The sequence below is a fragment of the Megascapheus bottae genome, chromosome 2 (genome assembly GCF_031878675.1).
Source record: "Megascapheus bottae isolate mThoBot1 chromosome 2, mThoBot2.hap1, whole genome shotgun sequence".
Lineage (NCBI taxonomy): Eukaryota > Metazoa > Chordata > Mammalia > Rodentia > Geomyidae > Megascapheus > Megascapheus bottae.
Genome location: NC_143510.1, coordinates 1,518,989 through 1,534,096, shown reverse-complemented (window position 1 = coordinate 1,534,096; position 15,108 = coordinate 1,518,989). Strand labels below are relative to the sequence as shown.

At 44.2% G+C, this 15,108-nt stretch overlaps 1 protein-coding gene across 1 annotated transcript in view; it reads left to right on the top strand.

Moving 5' to 3' along the window:
* The window catches only part of Tmtc1 (transmembrane O-mannosyltransferase targeting cadherins 1), a 123,254-nt gene that overhangs the window by 7,446 nt on the left and 100,700 nt on the right, over positions 1-15,108 (top strand). The window contains exon 2 of the mRNA XM_090319239.1: positions 9,240-9,417. Coding sequence (XP_090175365.1) covers positions 9,240-9,417 — 178 coding nt within the window. The remainder of the gene's footprint in view (positions 1-9,239; positions 9,418-15,108) is intronic.

The following is a 15,108-nucleotide window of genomic DNA, read 5'->3' as shown; positions in this document are numbered from 1 at the left end:
TGTACCCAGCTTTTTTCTGTTGAGGTGAAGTCTCACAAACTTTTTTTTTTTTTTTGCCAATCCTGGGGCTTAAACTCAGGGCCTGAGCACTGTCCTTGGGCTTTTTCCTCAAAGCTGGCACTCTGCCACTTGAGCCACAGCACCACTTCTGGCTTTTTCTATGTATGTGATCCCGAGGAATCGAACCCAGGTCTTTGTGCATGCTAGGCAAGCACTCTACCACTAGGCCAATTTCCTGGCTCTCACAAACTTATTTTTTAAATCCAGGCTCGCTTTGACCCGTGATCCTCCAGATCTCAACCTCCTGCATAGCTACAGTACCATGTGTGAACCATTGCACATGCACATTGCTCATACACATTGCTCAGGCTGGCCTCTCACTGAGATCCTCCTGCTCACTGTCTCCCAAATAACTAGGATTGTAGGCACGAGTCCCTGGCCCCATGAAATGTGTCCTGTTTGAGTCCTGGAAGTCTGGGAAGACCTCTGAACCCTTATAATTCCCAAGTGGTGAGAATTTCTCCATTAGGGAAATTTCTCCTGCAGGCTTCTGGATCTGGCGTAGCTGAGCTATGCTGGGGAGGAGGGGGCCCTGGCAGGTCCTTGGTGGTTTCAGGATGAAGACTGGCCATGCCAAACGCTATGCCATCAGAGTTGCGGCATGGAGCCATATGATGTCTGTCTGGGGATTGAGTTCAGTCCAGTGCTAGTCAGTCATGCCTGGATCATGGTGCCCCAATCAAGCCCTGGACCCCAAAGTTTCCCTCTCCTCCCTGGTAGTCAGCCCTGATTGACATGCTGGAGTGAGGCAGTCTGGTCACAGGGGTTTGTATTTTGAGTTTTCCCACATCTCGGGCCAAGGCTCTTATCTTTTGGTCATGAGATGTGTCCTTTGTGACCAAACTAATGACAAATATGGTAAATTCCTTAATCCAGTCAGTCATTCTAGTGAATCTTTGAACCTGAGAGTTGTGGAAAGCCTTAGCTTTTGTTGTTGTTGCCGTTGGTGGTGGTACCAGTATTTAGGGGAGAACTCAGTGCCTGGGTTTTGTCCTTTAGCTTTTTCATTTGAGGCTGGCACTCTACCAATTGTACTTTACCTTTACTTTTGGCTTCTTTCTGGGTCTGGCTTTGAACTGCATAGCCTCCTGTCTCAGCTTTCTGAGAAGCTAAGATAATGCATGTGAGCCACTGGAGCTGGCCGAGTCTCAGTTTTGTAGTCAATTGATCACAAAACAGGATACCTGGGGCCCTTGAACTTGTGATTGATATTTGAAGTCTGGTGGCGACTTTGCTCTGAATGTGTGACAGTGCCATCAACTCCTGGTAGTCAGTGGCAGAGTTGAATTACATCCAGGCTCTCTGCCAAACACATACTCTGTGTGTGTGTGTGTGTGTGTGCGTGTGCGCACGTGTGCGCCATGGGGCTTAAACTCACTAGGACCTAGGCACTGTCCCTGAGCTCTTTTGTTCTACGGCTTTGAGCTATAACATCAATTCTAGTTTTTGAGTGGTTAATTGTGTCATGGACTTTCCTGCCCAGGCTGACTTTGAACCGGGATCTCAGATCTCAGTCTCCCAAGTAGCTAAGATTACAGGTGTGAGCCACCAGAGCTCAGGAAACACAAACTTTTAAAACAAAAAGTTACTGGAAAACGATGCCTTGGTTCTAACTATGACTAAGGTCTTTCTGGTTGGCTTTTCTGATTATTAGCTGATTCTCTTTTAGAGGATTTTCTCCTGGAACTTGTTGCCTTATTTACTGGTCCTATCCATAGTGCTCCCTTTGTTGTTTTTTGTTGGTGGTGCCAGTCCAGTCCTGGGACTTGAACTCAGGGTTTAGGCAGTGTCATTGAGCTTTTTTTTTTCTCTCTCAACGCTAACACTCTACCACTTGAGCCACAGCTCCATTTCTGGCCTTTTTTTGGGGGAGGTAATTAATTGGAGAAGAGTTTCATGGACTTTCCTGCCTGGGCTGGCTTCAAACAGTGGTCCTCAGATCTTAGCCTCCTATGTAGCTTGATGACAGGCTTGAGAGATCTGTGCCCGGCTTCTTCCCTTTCTTTTGCATGATCATTTCCTCAAGGGCTAAGGAGACAAGGATTATAATCTCCATCTTTGTGGGGAACAGCTTCCTCATAGCCAGGAGACATTGTGGTTGGCTGAGGTCAAAGCCCAACCCTGAAGATTGTGTTTGAGTGCTGGGCTCTCCTCTGCTCTGCTGGTTGAATGGGCGCCGTGAATTCCATCATTTGGTTCTTTGGATACATTAAGCAATGATGATTTGCTGATTTATTTCTAGTACTGGAGGGATGCGGAAGAGGAGCCTCCAAGACGATTGAGGGCCTGAAGGGATTTGCCTGAGAGGAAGAATGAGCAGAACCAGATGTCTGTTGTTTGTTGGTTGGATAATCTAAGACGACTATAGAAGCTGCCCAGGAGCACTGGAGAGCTGTAGTGAGAGTGAGAGGGAGGGAAAGACAGATGCACAACCCAAAGAAAGAGAGGAGGAGGGGCTCTGTTCAGGGCTGTGGAAAGCTGGCAGCCTGGCAGGCAAGGCAGGCAAGGGGAAACCAACACTTAGTTTGTTGCATGCCAGGAACAAGAGGGCACGCCTCACTTATCTTTTTCCACGGCTAAGTTCTCACTGGAAACGAGTGTGTGTGTGTGTGTGTGTGTGTTATTGCTGTGGGGTAAAAAAAGAAATCTGACTTTTCCTGGTCAGCTTGCTAGTTTATAAAACTGTCTCTTCCACTTTGAGACCATGTCTCATGGCTCTGAGAATCATTTGCCTTCCATTACTTGCGTTGCTTGGAGGCAGATCTACTGCCCTGCAAGAGATGCAGCTGCATAGCTTGTAGGCAGGCAGCCCAGAAGCCTGGGAGCCACCGGGAGTCACTGGAGGCTGAAGTGGTGGAGTCTCCCTGGTATAATGCAGAGGAAGTATTCTGCACTTTCCTGAGATACACTGCCTCCACACACATCTCATCCCCTCACTGCAGGCAAAGGTGGGTGCATTTCCCATGGTGGCCAGCAGGGGCGCGGTGGTCATTAAAATGGTTTGCCTGCAGGCATTATGGTATGCCTGCAGGTGTGTGTGTGTGTGTGGGGGGGGGGGGTGTTTCATCTCATCCCTGGGAATGAGCTAGATGCACAGCCTCATTGCTTGTTCTGTAGGTCAGGGAAAACTGCAGGTTCATGGCCAGGATCAGATTGAGTCACCCCAGTGAAAACTTCTTGCTCACTTTCCTGACCAACACTAGTGATGGAAGTTGAGTCCTTTTGAGCGGACTATGTGCCCCCAGATAAATATTGATCTCCAGGGATGGGGACCTGGCTCAGCTGGTAGAGCACTAGCTAATGAGTAGCTAGGACTACAGGTGCCTGGCTGTAGGCTGCTATTTTCAAAGAAGAAAATTAAAAGAGAGTAATGGACTTTATCTCTAGCTCCGGCTGTGAGAAAGAGGAGGCTAGAGCCAAGGATCCTTCTCTGCTTTCTCTTTGGGGCAGGAGAGTTATGTGCATGTGATTTTCCCGCAGGGATGTGGCCTTGTGGGGAACAGCTGATCTAGTTGCTGTAAACTTACGACTCCACCTTTCTGGCCAGTTTTATAAAAGGTGGAGAAACGTCAGAGAGGGAAGGGGTGATTTGTGTTCATATATACAAAACCTTGGAAGGTTTTCAGGCACTCAGATGACCTATTAAGAGTACCTGGAAAAAAAAAGTTTCATTTCCTACTGTTTGTCTTTTCAGTGGTAAATGAAGGTGCAATCAAATTAAACAAGAGATATTAAAGTAGAAAGGGAAATATCTCTTAGAATATCCAACATCATGCACATCATCTGTTTATTCAGTAAAGTTTCATTTAGAATCTACTGGGGGCTAAGTGAGATGGATGTTAACAGTGGAAAGAAATGAGTTTCTAACCTGCAGAAAAGGAATGGCGTGTGTGTATGTATGGTGATTCTGATGTGCTGGTCTTGGGGCTGTACCTCAGGGCCTGGGTGCTGTGTCTGAGCTTTTAAAAATAACCTGTTCAAGGCTAGTGCTCTACTACTTGAGCCATAGCCCTGCTTCTAACTTTTTGGTGGCTAATTGGAGATAAGAGTCTCATGGACTTTCCTGCTTGGGCTGGGTTCAAACCATAATCCTCAGATCTCAGCTTCCTTTGTAGCTGGGACTACAGGTGTGAACCACCTGTGCCCAGCTCTGAGTATTTTTAAATCTGAATTGAAAGTATTTAGTTCCCTTTTACATCCCCAAGATGGTCAGTATTCTTACTACTATTCTATTTAATTCTGTTAAAATGAGCAATTTCAGCCATTTAAAGGCTGTCAGGTAGGCTGCCAGCACATTTCACTTTTCAGCTCGAGTACTTTGTAATCTTGATAAGCATAGTTGCTACGGTTTCATTTGAGTGTTTGATGAAAATATTGGACAGAGTAGAGATAATAACTGAGTGCTGTCACGTGCACTGAAAGTCTCAGTCCGAGAAGACATTGATTCATTCCTCACCTCTGTACTCCTAGACTGTCATGTGTGTGGGCAGATTGTAAGATATTTTGATAAATGCCTTCGTTAAAGTAAAGATGGGATACATTGATCACATCCCCTGTCCTATTAAACCACAAGATTAATCAGTTAAACATTGGCTCACAGAGTTAGAGTTGCTTCCCTCTATTCTCGTACATACAAGTGTATCCTTAGATTTTGTCAGAACTTGCCTTCAATGTGGAGAATTCACTTTCTATCTTTTTAGGTATTTTTAGACTGTTCCACTTTTATAATCAACATTGGCACGTATTACTGTGTGTGTGTGTGTGTGAGTGTATGTGATACAAGGCTTTGAATCCAGGTTCTTGTCCATGCTAGGAAAGCAGTCTTCTTCTTAAACCATACCTCCAAACCTTTTTTTTGGGGGGAAGGGGGGGTCTAGTCCCAGGGCTTGAACTCGGGGCCTGAGCACTGTCCTTGCCTTTCTCAAGGCTAGAATGGAGCTCTGTCATTTGGGCCACAGCACCACTTCGGCTTTTTCTATGTGTGTGGTACTGAGAAATCAAACCTGGGTGATCGTGCATGCTAGGCAAGCACTCTACCACTAGGCCAAACTCCTGCCTCTTCCACCCCTCAAAAAACCTTTTTCCTTCTTTTCTTTTCTTTTGTCCCTTCCCTTTCTTTCCTTCCTTTCCTCCCTTCCTCCCTCTTTCACTCTCTTTCTGCCTCTCTCCCTCTCTCCCTTTCTCTCTCTCTCTCTCTGTCCCTCTCTCTCTCTCTCTCCTTCCTTCCTTCCTTCCTTTCTTCTTTCCTTCCTTCCTTTCACCAGTTCTGGGGCTTGAACTCAGGAAGAACCTGGGTGATATTCCTGTGCTTTTTCTTTTGTTCAAGGCTAACACTCTACCTCTTGAGCCAAAGCTCCACTTCTAGCTTTTTTGCAGAGTAATTGAGATACAAATGTCATAGGTTTACCTGCCTCCTGGACTGACTCTCAACCATGATCCTCAGATCTTAGCCTCCTGAGTAACTAGGATTGCGAGGATGAGCTGCCAGTGCCCAGGAACTGTTTTGTTTTTGAGCCAAGAGTCTCACCAACCCTGTCCGTGAGCTGGCCTTGAACTCGTTTCTATCTCCAGAATAGCTAGTTTTGCAAGTATATGTTACCATACCCAGTATAGCATGCATTTTGTGTGTTGTGTGTGTGTATGTATGTGTGTGTATGTGTATATGTGAGATCTTTGAATATTTGTTCATTTTTTCTTCATAGCAGACATCTAGAAGTGCAGTTTTCTCTCAAAGCATATATGCTTTGTAAAACTTCTCATACATTTTGGCAGTTAGAGACCTTCAACTTGGACATCCACTAAGTGCATGTGAGATGCCTTCTTGCTTATCATCATTTTGTTTTATTGTTTTCTTTTGTGGGTCATGGGGCTTGAACTTGGCCTGGGTGCTGTCCTTGAGCTCTTCAGCTCAAGGCTACTGCCCTACCCCTGAGCCAAGCCCCACTTCCTGTTTTCTAGAGGTTAATTGGAGATAAGAGACTCAGATCCTTTTGTGCTGGTGCTGGCTTTGAACCTTGATCCTCAGATCTCAGCCCCCTGAGTAGCTAGGATTCCAGGCGTGAGCCACCAGTGGCCTGGCTACATCATCATTGTTGACGGGAATGAACTTCAAGCAATGGCTTAGCTGGTGGAGAAAGCTCAGCTTAATGAAGTGGAAAGCTGTGTGCAGTCAACCTTGAGCATAGATGGCCCCTTAGGTTCAGAGGACCCACGATGTGCCCTTCTTGTCGTTTTTTGGCGTCTGGAAACTGTCTTACTCGTGTGGGTCCTCCTGTACTGGAATGTCACTCAGCTCTTCAGTACAGGGAGAGGCCCTGCTGCCCCCATAGTTCTCTGCCTGTTCCCTTCCTCCTGGGTTGTTAAGGACACTGCGGCTGGTGGATCTCTGTTTACACTGCTGGAATGAGCCTGGGGGTTGCCTCCCACACAGTTCATTTTGCTTCAGCAGGAGTGAAAATAGTTAATTAGTAACTATGACACTTGGAGTCATGTGCTCAGAGAAAGCTTGAGATGTTGAAACTTCTATAGAGTAAATGTTGTGCCTGAGTCAAGGATTTAGAATGACATCTTGGAACTTGGAATATATATTTGTGAGTAGTGTGGGGGGTGGGGTATGTGTATGTGCCAGTATGAGGGATTAAACTCAGGCCTGTGTGTTATCTCTTAGCTTTTTTTTTTTGCTTAAGGCTGGTGCTCTACCACTTGAGCCCTACCTTTACTTCTAGCTTTTTATGGTTATTTGGAAATAAGAGTCCCATGGACTGTCCTGCCCTGGCTGGCTTCAAACCTCAGTCCTCAAATCCCAGCTTTGTGAGTAACTACAGTTATAGGCATTGAGCTACTGGTGCCTGGCATAGTTTGTGGGTATTTTGGCAAAGACAAATTGTTTCTGTTAGAGAATTTGATCAAGGGCAAGAGAACACACAGAGAGGTATTGTTTTGGTAAGATGGATCACAATCTAGACAACTACAAACAACACCACTTATGATATGCATGTGCTCCCCAAAGAATCATGCCTTGTATGTGGGTGTTTGTTTCTATAACTCACAGACTCAATTGGGGACATTACATCCTGTTACTAAATTAAAGGCTGCTTCTGATCTGCATTACTTTTTCATGAAAAACTATTACTACTACTACTACTGCTACTGCTACTGCTACTGCTACTGCTACTGCTACTAGTAATCATTATTATTTTATGCCTGTAATGGGGCTTGAACTCACAGGCTTGAGCTTTTGCTGTTTTTTTCCTTCCTTCCTTCCTTCCTTCCTTCCTTCCTTCCTTCCTTCCTTCCTTCCTTCCTTCCTTCCTCCCCTCCCTTCCCTTCCCCTTCCCCTTCCCCTTCCCCTTCCTTCCTTCCTTCCTTCCTTCCTTCCTTCCTTCCTTCCTTCCTTCCTTCCTTCTCCTCCTCCTCCTCCTCCTCCTCCTCCTCCTCCTCCTCCTCCTCCTCCTCCTCCTCTTCCTCCTCCTCCTCCTCCTCTTCTTCTTCCTTCTCATCCTTCTTTATTCAAGGCTGGTGCTTTACTAGTTGAGCTACAGCTCCACTTGTGATTTTTGTTTGTTTGCTTTTGGTATTTAATTGGAGATAAGAATCTTACCACCTTACCTGCTTGGGCTGGCTTTGAACTGAAATCCTTAGATCTCAGCCTCCTGAGGAGTTAGGATTATAGGCATGAGCTACTAGTATTTGACTCATGATATCATCATCACCATCATCATATCCTCATCACTAATTAATTATTTTGATTGGTTGGGGGTTTGTACTCAGAGTCTGGGGACTGTCCCTGAGCTCTTCTGCTCAAGGCTAGCATTCTACCACAGCTCTACTTCCGTTTTCTGATGGTTAATTGGAGATAAGAGTCTTGTGGACTTTCCTGCCCAGGCTGGCTTTGAACCACAATCCTCAGATCTCAGCCTCCTGAGTCACTAGTATTATGAACCACCAGTGTCGGCCATGATATTTTTTGTTTAATGATATTCAACCCTTCTCTCTTTGGATTTCTTTTAGCTTCTTAGTGAGATGTGCACAATGCAATGAAGGATGTGGTGATGTGTTTCAGAGCACATTGTATGGACTGTGGCAGCTCTGCTGGCCCTTGAAGTTTGGCGGCTGTAGCTGCTAGTCACGTACCGTGCTAAGCACTCCTGTGCGAGATAATCAGACAGTGCTTCCACATGCCAAATCATGCATCCGGTGGCACTGTGCCTGGCTGATCATGCTTCTGTCTGGCTTCTCATTGTCTACTGAGGTCTATTTATCCCCAGTGACTGTGCCTCTCATCCCAAGTACTGTAAACTTGCCCTTATACTTGAGATTTGCCAGAGAAACCTCCATAATAGCAAGTGGCAGGAAGGTGTTTCCATGAGCCATGAATGAGAGAAGGACAGGCTCATGTCCTGTCTGCCGTCTCAGCGAGATCAAAGGCTCCTGAAGTAAGACTAGGATAATAAATTCGTTGATGTTCTCAGACTATTCAGAGACAGGGAAAATGTGGCACGTAGGCAAATACATAAAAAGATCCCATGTTGGGAATCCTGTAAAATAGTAGCTTCTCTTGTTCATTTGCTTATATGTTTTGTTATTTTTTTGCTAGTACTTGTTTTGTTATTTTATTTTATTTTTTTTGCTAGTACTTGAACTTGATGTGGGCATTGCAGTCTCATTTGACTTTTCTTTTTTCTGTTTTTCTTTTTTGCCAGTCCTAGGCTTGAGCTCAGGGCCTGAGCACTGTCCTTTGGCTTTCTCAAGGCTAGAGCTCTACCACTTGAGCCTCAGCACCACTTCTGGCTTTTGTTCTATGTATGTGGTACCAAGAAATGGAACCCGGGTCTTCATGCATGCTAGACAAGCACTCTACCACTAGGCCAAACTCTTGGCCCTTGACTTTTTTTTTTTGCTCAAGGCTGGTGCTCTACTACTTGAGCCTCAGTTCCACTTCTGACTTTTTGCTGGTTAATTGGAGATAAGAGTTTCTTGGATAAGAGTTTTGTCTGCTTGGAATGGCATTGAACCTCAGTCCTCAGATCTCAGCCTTTGGAGTGGCTGAGATGGCAGGTGTGAGCCACTCGCCCCCAGCTTGACCTGCTCAAATGATGCATTCCCTCTTCTCTTCTGCTGCGTAGGTGGTGTGATTGCTGAGATAGGTGTTTCTGTTTTTTGTTTTTCCGTTCTCCCAGGCTGAATGTATTTTTGACTGGCATGAACCCTTTCTACTTCCACGTGCTGAACGTGCTGTTACACTGCCTGGTGACGGTGGTGCTGATGCACACATGTGAGAAGACCGTCTTCAGGAGGCGAGGCCCTGCTTTCCTCACGGCGCTGATCTTCGCAGTGCATCCTGTCCACACAGAGGCGGTGAGTGCATCTTGGCAGCTGGAAGATGCGTTTGTTCAGATCAACCAGGCTTATCTTTTCCCTTTCACACTGAGCTTGAGGCTCTGCACAAGTGTCTGTCACCTTGGTTTATTTATTTTTTGTAGGCCAGTCCTGGGCCTTGAACTCAGGATCCTTCTCTCTCCCTGAGCTTCTTTTTTCTCAAGACTAGCACTCTACCACTGGAGCCACATTACTTCCAGCTGTTTTTGGTAGTTTAGTGGAGAAATGAGTCTCATGGACTTTCCTGCCCTGACTGGCTTGGAACTGAAATCCTCAGATCAGGGCCTCATGAGTAGCTAGGATTGCAGGCGAGCCACTGTGCCTGGCAGCTCCATAGCTATTGCTGAGGTTTTTCTTTTCTTTTTAACTTGCTGTATGCCTGCAAAACTGTGTAAGCGAATGGCTTCTCAGACAGGTTCCTCTAATGATGGATGTGTTTTAATTCTTAGGAGCAAATTAAAGAGGAGCTGCTTGATTTGGCAGTTGGTGGATCATAACATTTACACGAGATACTAGATAACTTTGAGGTTATTGCTGATGGCATTGGCGTTCAAAGAATTCAGTGATTGGCCTACTACAGATACTTCTATTCGTGTGACTCAGGGTATGAGGATGAAACTGCAAATAGTCTTGTGTCCTAGCCATTCCTCACGATGATTTCTGGGGTCACCTACAAGGACCCTGGGTGCTGTGGTGTGAATCTACAGCTTGTAAGATTCCACCACAGGTAACTGAATGTGTTCATATGGAGTCACCTATCCTCATGTTAAGATTCAACTTTCATGTTTAATAATCACTACTTTTATTACAATGTATGAATCCAGTTACTAATGACAGTGAATAAGAATAGTAATTGGAGGGGCTGGGAGTTTGGCCTGGTAGTAGAGTGCTTGCCTAGCATGCACGAAGACCTAGGTTTGATTCCTCAGTACCCCATACATAGAAAAAAGCCAGACATGGTACTGTGGCTCAAGAGGTAGAGTTCCAGCCTTCAGAAAGCCCAAGGACAGTGCTCAGGCCCTGAGCTCAAGGGCCAGGACTGGCCAAAAAAAAAAAAAAAGAAAAGAAAAATAGTAATTGGAATAGGGAGTTGAGGGTCACAGGAAATTTAAAGAAACAATTAAGGACCATGTATAAAGCTCAGCCTTAGGAAATTGTCTACCATCCTCAGAACACAGACATGCATATGCCAGTGGCTCCCACCTGTAATCCTGGCTACTCTGGAGCCTGAGATATGAGGATTGCAGTTGGAAACCATCCCTGGCAGGTAAGTCTGTGAGACTCTTATTTCATGTAAACACAAAAAAAACCAGAATTGGAGCTGTGATTCAAGTGGTAGAGTGCTAGTTTTGAGCACAAAAATTCAGGGACAGTGTCCAAACTCAGAGTTTAAGTCCCAAGTCAGGCCAAAACATCCCAAACAAAACAAACATTTCAACGTAACTATGCAATACATTAAGAACAAATGCCAAGAGGAATACACAGTGGAAGTTGATTTCAAGGAGGTGGGAGGATATAATGTTGGTCATTTACTTGTGTGTGTATATTGGGGCTTGAACTTAGGGCCTCTTGTTCTTCCATGGCTTTTTAGCTCAAGGCTGGTGCTCTACCACTTGAGCAGGCTTCTATGTCTGAGTTTTTGCTGGTTAATTAGAGATCAGAGTCTCATAGAGTTTGCTGCCTGGACTGGCTTGAAACGTTTACCCTCTGAGTAGCTCAGATTACAGTTGCCTGTGCCTGGCCAGTATTGGCAGTTGAAAGAAGATCTTCCCTGTGTACATGGAAGATGAGGAATGTAGAATTGCTGTGGTATTTGAGTTTTCACTAGGTACATTTAAAACAATAACCTGGTGGATTTGTTTTCAAATGCCAGCGTTTACAATGCAGGGGTAGTTACTTGTTTTCAGCTATTTAAAAGTACAGTGACAAGTTTTGGATATGAGCTTAAATAGATGTGTGAGATACCTAAGTTTTTATAGATCTTTGTAGATATAACATAAGGTAGGTGATCATAGCCTGCATTTTTGACCATATTGAACATGTGGCATTTGACCACTGGCTAGTTCTAATCTATTGCCAGAGACAATATGACTTCTCTGACAAATAGTTTTAAAATTCCAGTTGCAAATCTGTACTGGGGAATCTTGGGGTCAGTGATCACAGAAAAGATCAAAATGACAGGACAGTTTTTGTTGTTGTTGTTGTTTTGTTTTTTAATGTGCTTATACTAGAGCTTGAACTTGGGACCAGAATGCTGTTCTTTAATTTTTCACCCAAGGTTAGCACCTTATCACTTGAGCCACATCTCTATGTCCAGTTTTTTGCAGGCTAATTGTAGATAAGGATCCTATGGACTTTTTTTTTCCCCGAAGATGGCTTCATACCTGGATCCTCAGATGTCAGCCTTTGAGGAGCTGGGCTTATAGGTGTGAGTCACTGGCACCAGGCAACAATAAGAGTTTGAATTCAGGAGTGGCAAGGAAGAGAGGCTAAAGGCTGGCAACTTTAGGCAGTGTGATAATGAGCTAATAAAGCTTGAGTTTGATTCTAAGAGGCAAATCCTATTAACAAATTGACCCTGGAAAAGAGATTTAGCAAACTTTTGTACTAATCAAAAAACAAAACGAAACAATCTATAGTAACACAACTAAAGGGGCAAAGAATTTCAAGAGCTGTTATTTATTTTGAGAAGGTATTTACATTTACAAGAGGGCTGTATAAGGAATTTGACCTTGCTAATAATTTACACTGCGAAGTAGAGGGAGGGAGGGGGAGAGGGAGGGAGGGAAGGGGAGAGAGAGAGAGAGGGAGAGAGAGAGATTTCATTTCAGGTTTCTGAAGGCGAGGTAGAGAATTAGAAAAAGATGTGCATTATAGATGATGAGGCATAAATTGTTAAAACACACACTGAGACACTGGTGAGATGGGGGAAGGAGTTACTGGAACCTTACTCTTCCTTTGTTAAACAAGAACAAAAATGGGTTTAGAAGTTAGCTCAGAAAGGGTGGAGAATTTAAATTTGGAGAATGAACTTGGGTTTAAATACTTTGATATAAATCTGTCTGAACCTGTTGGTATGATTGTTAGTTATGTAAGTCACAGTGGCTAAGGAGAGCATGCTTGGTGTGGAACCTTCTAGAAGGTGGATGAGGAGCCTCTCCCATAGCTGGTTTGCAGCCCATAGAAGATCTAGAGTACAGACACACAATGGCTACAAGACAGAGCATTAAGCTGGGCATTAGTGGCTTGCACTTAATATTCCAGCTACTCAGTAGGATGAGACCTGAGGATCTCAGTTTGAAGCATTTTTTAGGACATTCACATTTTTTTTTCTGAATTCTGAGTCATCAGAAAAAGCAGAGTAATTGACAAATAGGGGAAATTACTATAATTCTCCTCTGAAAACACAAATTTTATAATCAGAGAGACATTATTGGCTTGAAGGAATGTATTTGCATTGAATTGAAAGTAGGAGCAGGGCTGGGAGCATGGCCCAGTGGTCTAATGCTTGCCTAGAATGCATGAAGCCCTGGGTTTGATTCCCTGGTACCATATAACAGAAAAAGCCAGAAGTGGTACTATGGCTCAAGTGGTAGAGCTCTAGCCCTGAGGAAGCCCAAGGACAGTGCCCTGAGTTCAAGACCCAGGACTGGCAAAAAAAAAGGAAAGAAAGTAGGAACACCCAGGCGCCAGTGGCTCATACCTGTAATCGTAGCTACTCAAGAGACTGAGATCTAAGGATTGTAGTTCAGAGTCAGCCTGGGCATGAAAATCCATGAGACTCTTATCTCCAATTAACCACCAGAAAACCAGAAGTGGCACTGTGGCTCAAGTGGTAGATTTTTAGACTTGCACAAAGGAAGCTCAGGAGCAGCCCCAGGCCTTGGGTTCAAGCCCCAGAACCTGCACAGAAAGAAGGAAAGAAGGAAGTGAGGGAGGAAGGAAGGGAGTGCTAACACATAGAGGTGGAATTAGGATGACATTTCCAGAACAGGGACAGGTGGATACTGGAGAAAATGAGTTATAATTTAATTTGTCTGGCTCATGGCTGTGGACTTGTTAAGTCTCCATTCCTGGCCCTGACTGATGCTAAGGAACTTGTTCTTGCAGATAGAATAAATAATTATTAACAATTCTGCTTGGGTTCCAGTGGCTTATGCTATGCCTGGAATCTTAGCTACTCAGCGTAAGAAATGAGAGGCTAGTCACCAATAAGGGGCTCAAGGCTTTACTGAGGGACAGACCTGCTGGGGTGCTCCAAGCATGAAGGGAGGCAGGTGTTAGGTGGGCTACAGGAATTGGAGGGATAGTCTCATTTCCAGGAGTGTAACAAGACTGTTGGAACTGGGGCAGGAATTTGCACGTCACACTGGGAAAACAGTACAACACTAGGGAAATAGAAACCTAAACAGGGTGGGGACTTAGCAAGCTTAGACTCAGGATGGTAAGATCGGAGGCTTGTGGTTCAAAGCCAACCCTGGCAGGAAAGTCTGTCAGACCCCGATCTACACTTAACCAGCAAGAAGACTGGGAGCAGAACTGTGGTTCAAGTGGTAGAGTATCTGACTTGAGTGTAAAAGCCAAGTGAGAACCTAAGGCCCCAAGTTCAAGATTCAGTACTGGAACATACATATATACACACATAAAGAGGAGAAAAGACTGTGGAAATATCAGTAAACAGTAGCATTTGAAACAGGCAGGGTATCATTTGTATGAAATGCTTGTATTGGAACATCTCAGTCTGAAATTTTATAGCTTTTGAAATATTTGTTTGCACACAATGGGATATCAATGAGACAAGTCTAAGCACAAAATTCATCTATATTTCTCTATACACTTTATACACAAGCCTGAAGGTAATTTTTGTGTTGTGCTCTCAGTTGGCTTTTTTGCTCAAGGCTAATACTCTACCACTTTAGCCCACACCTTTACTTGTGGTGTTTTGCTGGTGAACTGGATATTTCTCTCAGATTTATCTTCCCTGGCTTCCTTTGAACTCTGATCCTCAGATTTCAGCCTCCAAAGTAGCTCGGGCTACAGGTGTGAGCCATCGTGCCCCACTGGGGGTAATCGCATACAGAATTTTTGGCATACTAATGGTGTGACTATGATGCCTGATATGAAATGTTCCTCTTGCTAGGACTCATGTATCAGTCTTCATTTTTAATATTTAGATTAGGGATGCTCAACCTGAAATGTATCCTCCAGGTCAAGGTTTAATAGAGTCATATGTCGAAATTGCCCACCAAGAATACATTTGTTTATAAAGTGTATTATTTTTGGAATATTGCTAGTAGGATTTGTATGTTTGCCTGACCCCTCCTTTTCCTTTCTTTTTCTTGTGTTGGTACTGGGGCTCAATCTTTGGACCTAGGTTATCTTTTTTTGCTCAAAGCTGGTACCCTACTACTTTCTGGCTGGTTCAGGCTGGCCTCCAACTTGGTCCTCACATCTCAGCTTCCTGAATAGTTGGAGTTACAGATATGAGCCATCACTACCTGGCTTAAGATTTTTTTTTAAAAAATAAGAGGTCAATAAGTGAATAAACTTTGGTACTATATTAAATGACTCTCATGAAAGAGAGGCTAGAAATATAGCTAAACATGAAAAATTTGCTCCTTTCTCTTTTTCTTATTCTGTGGACTTTTCCTGTATGCTTCACTTATTGTA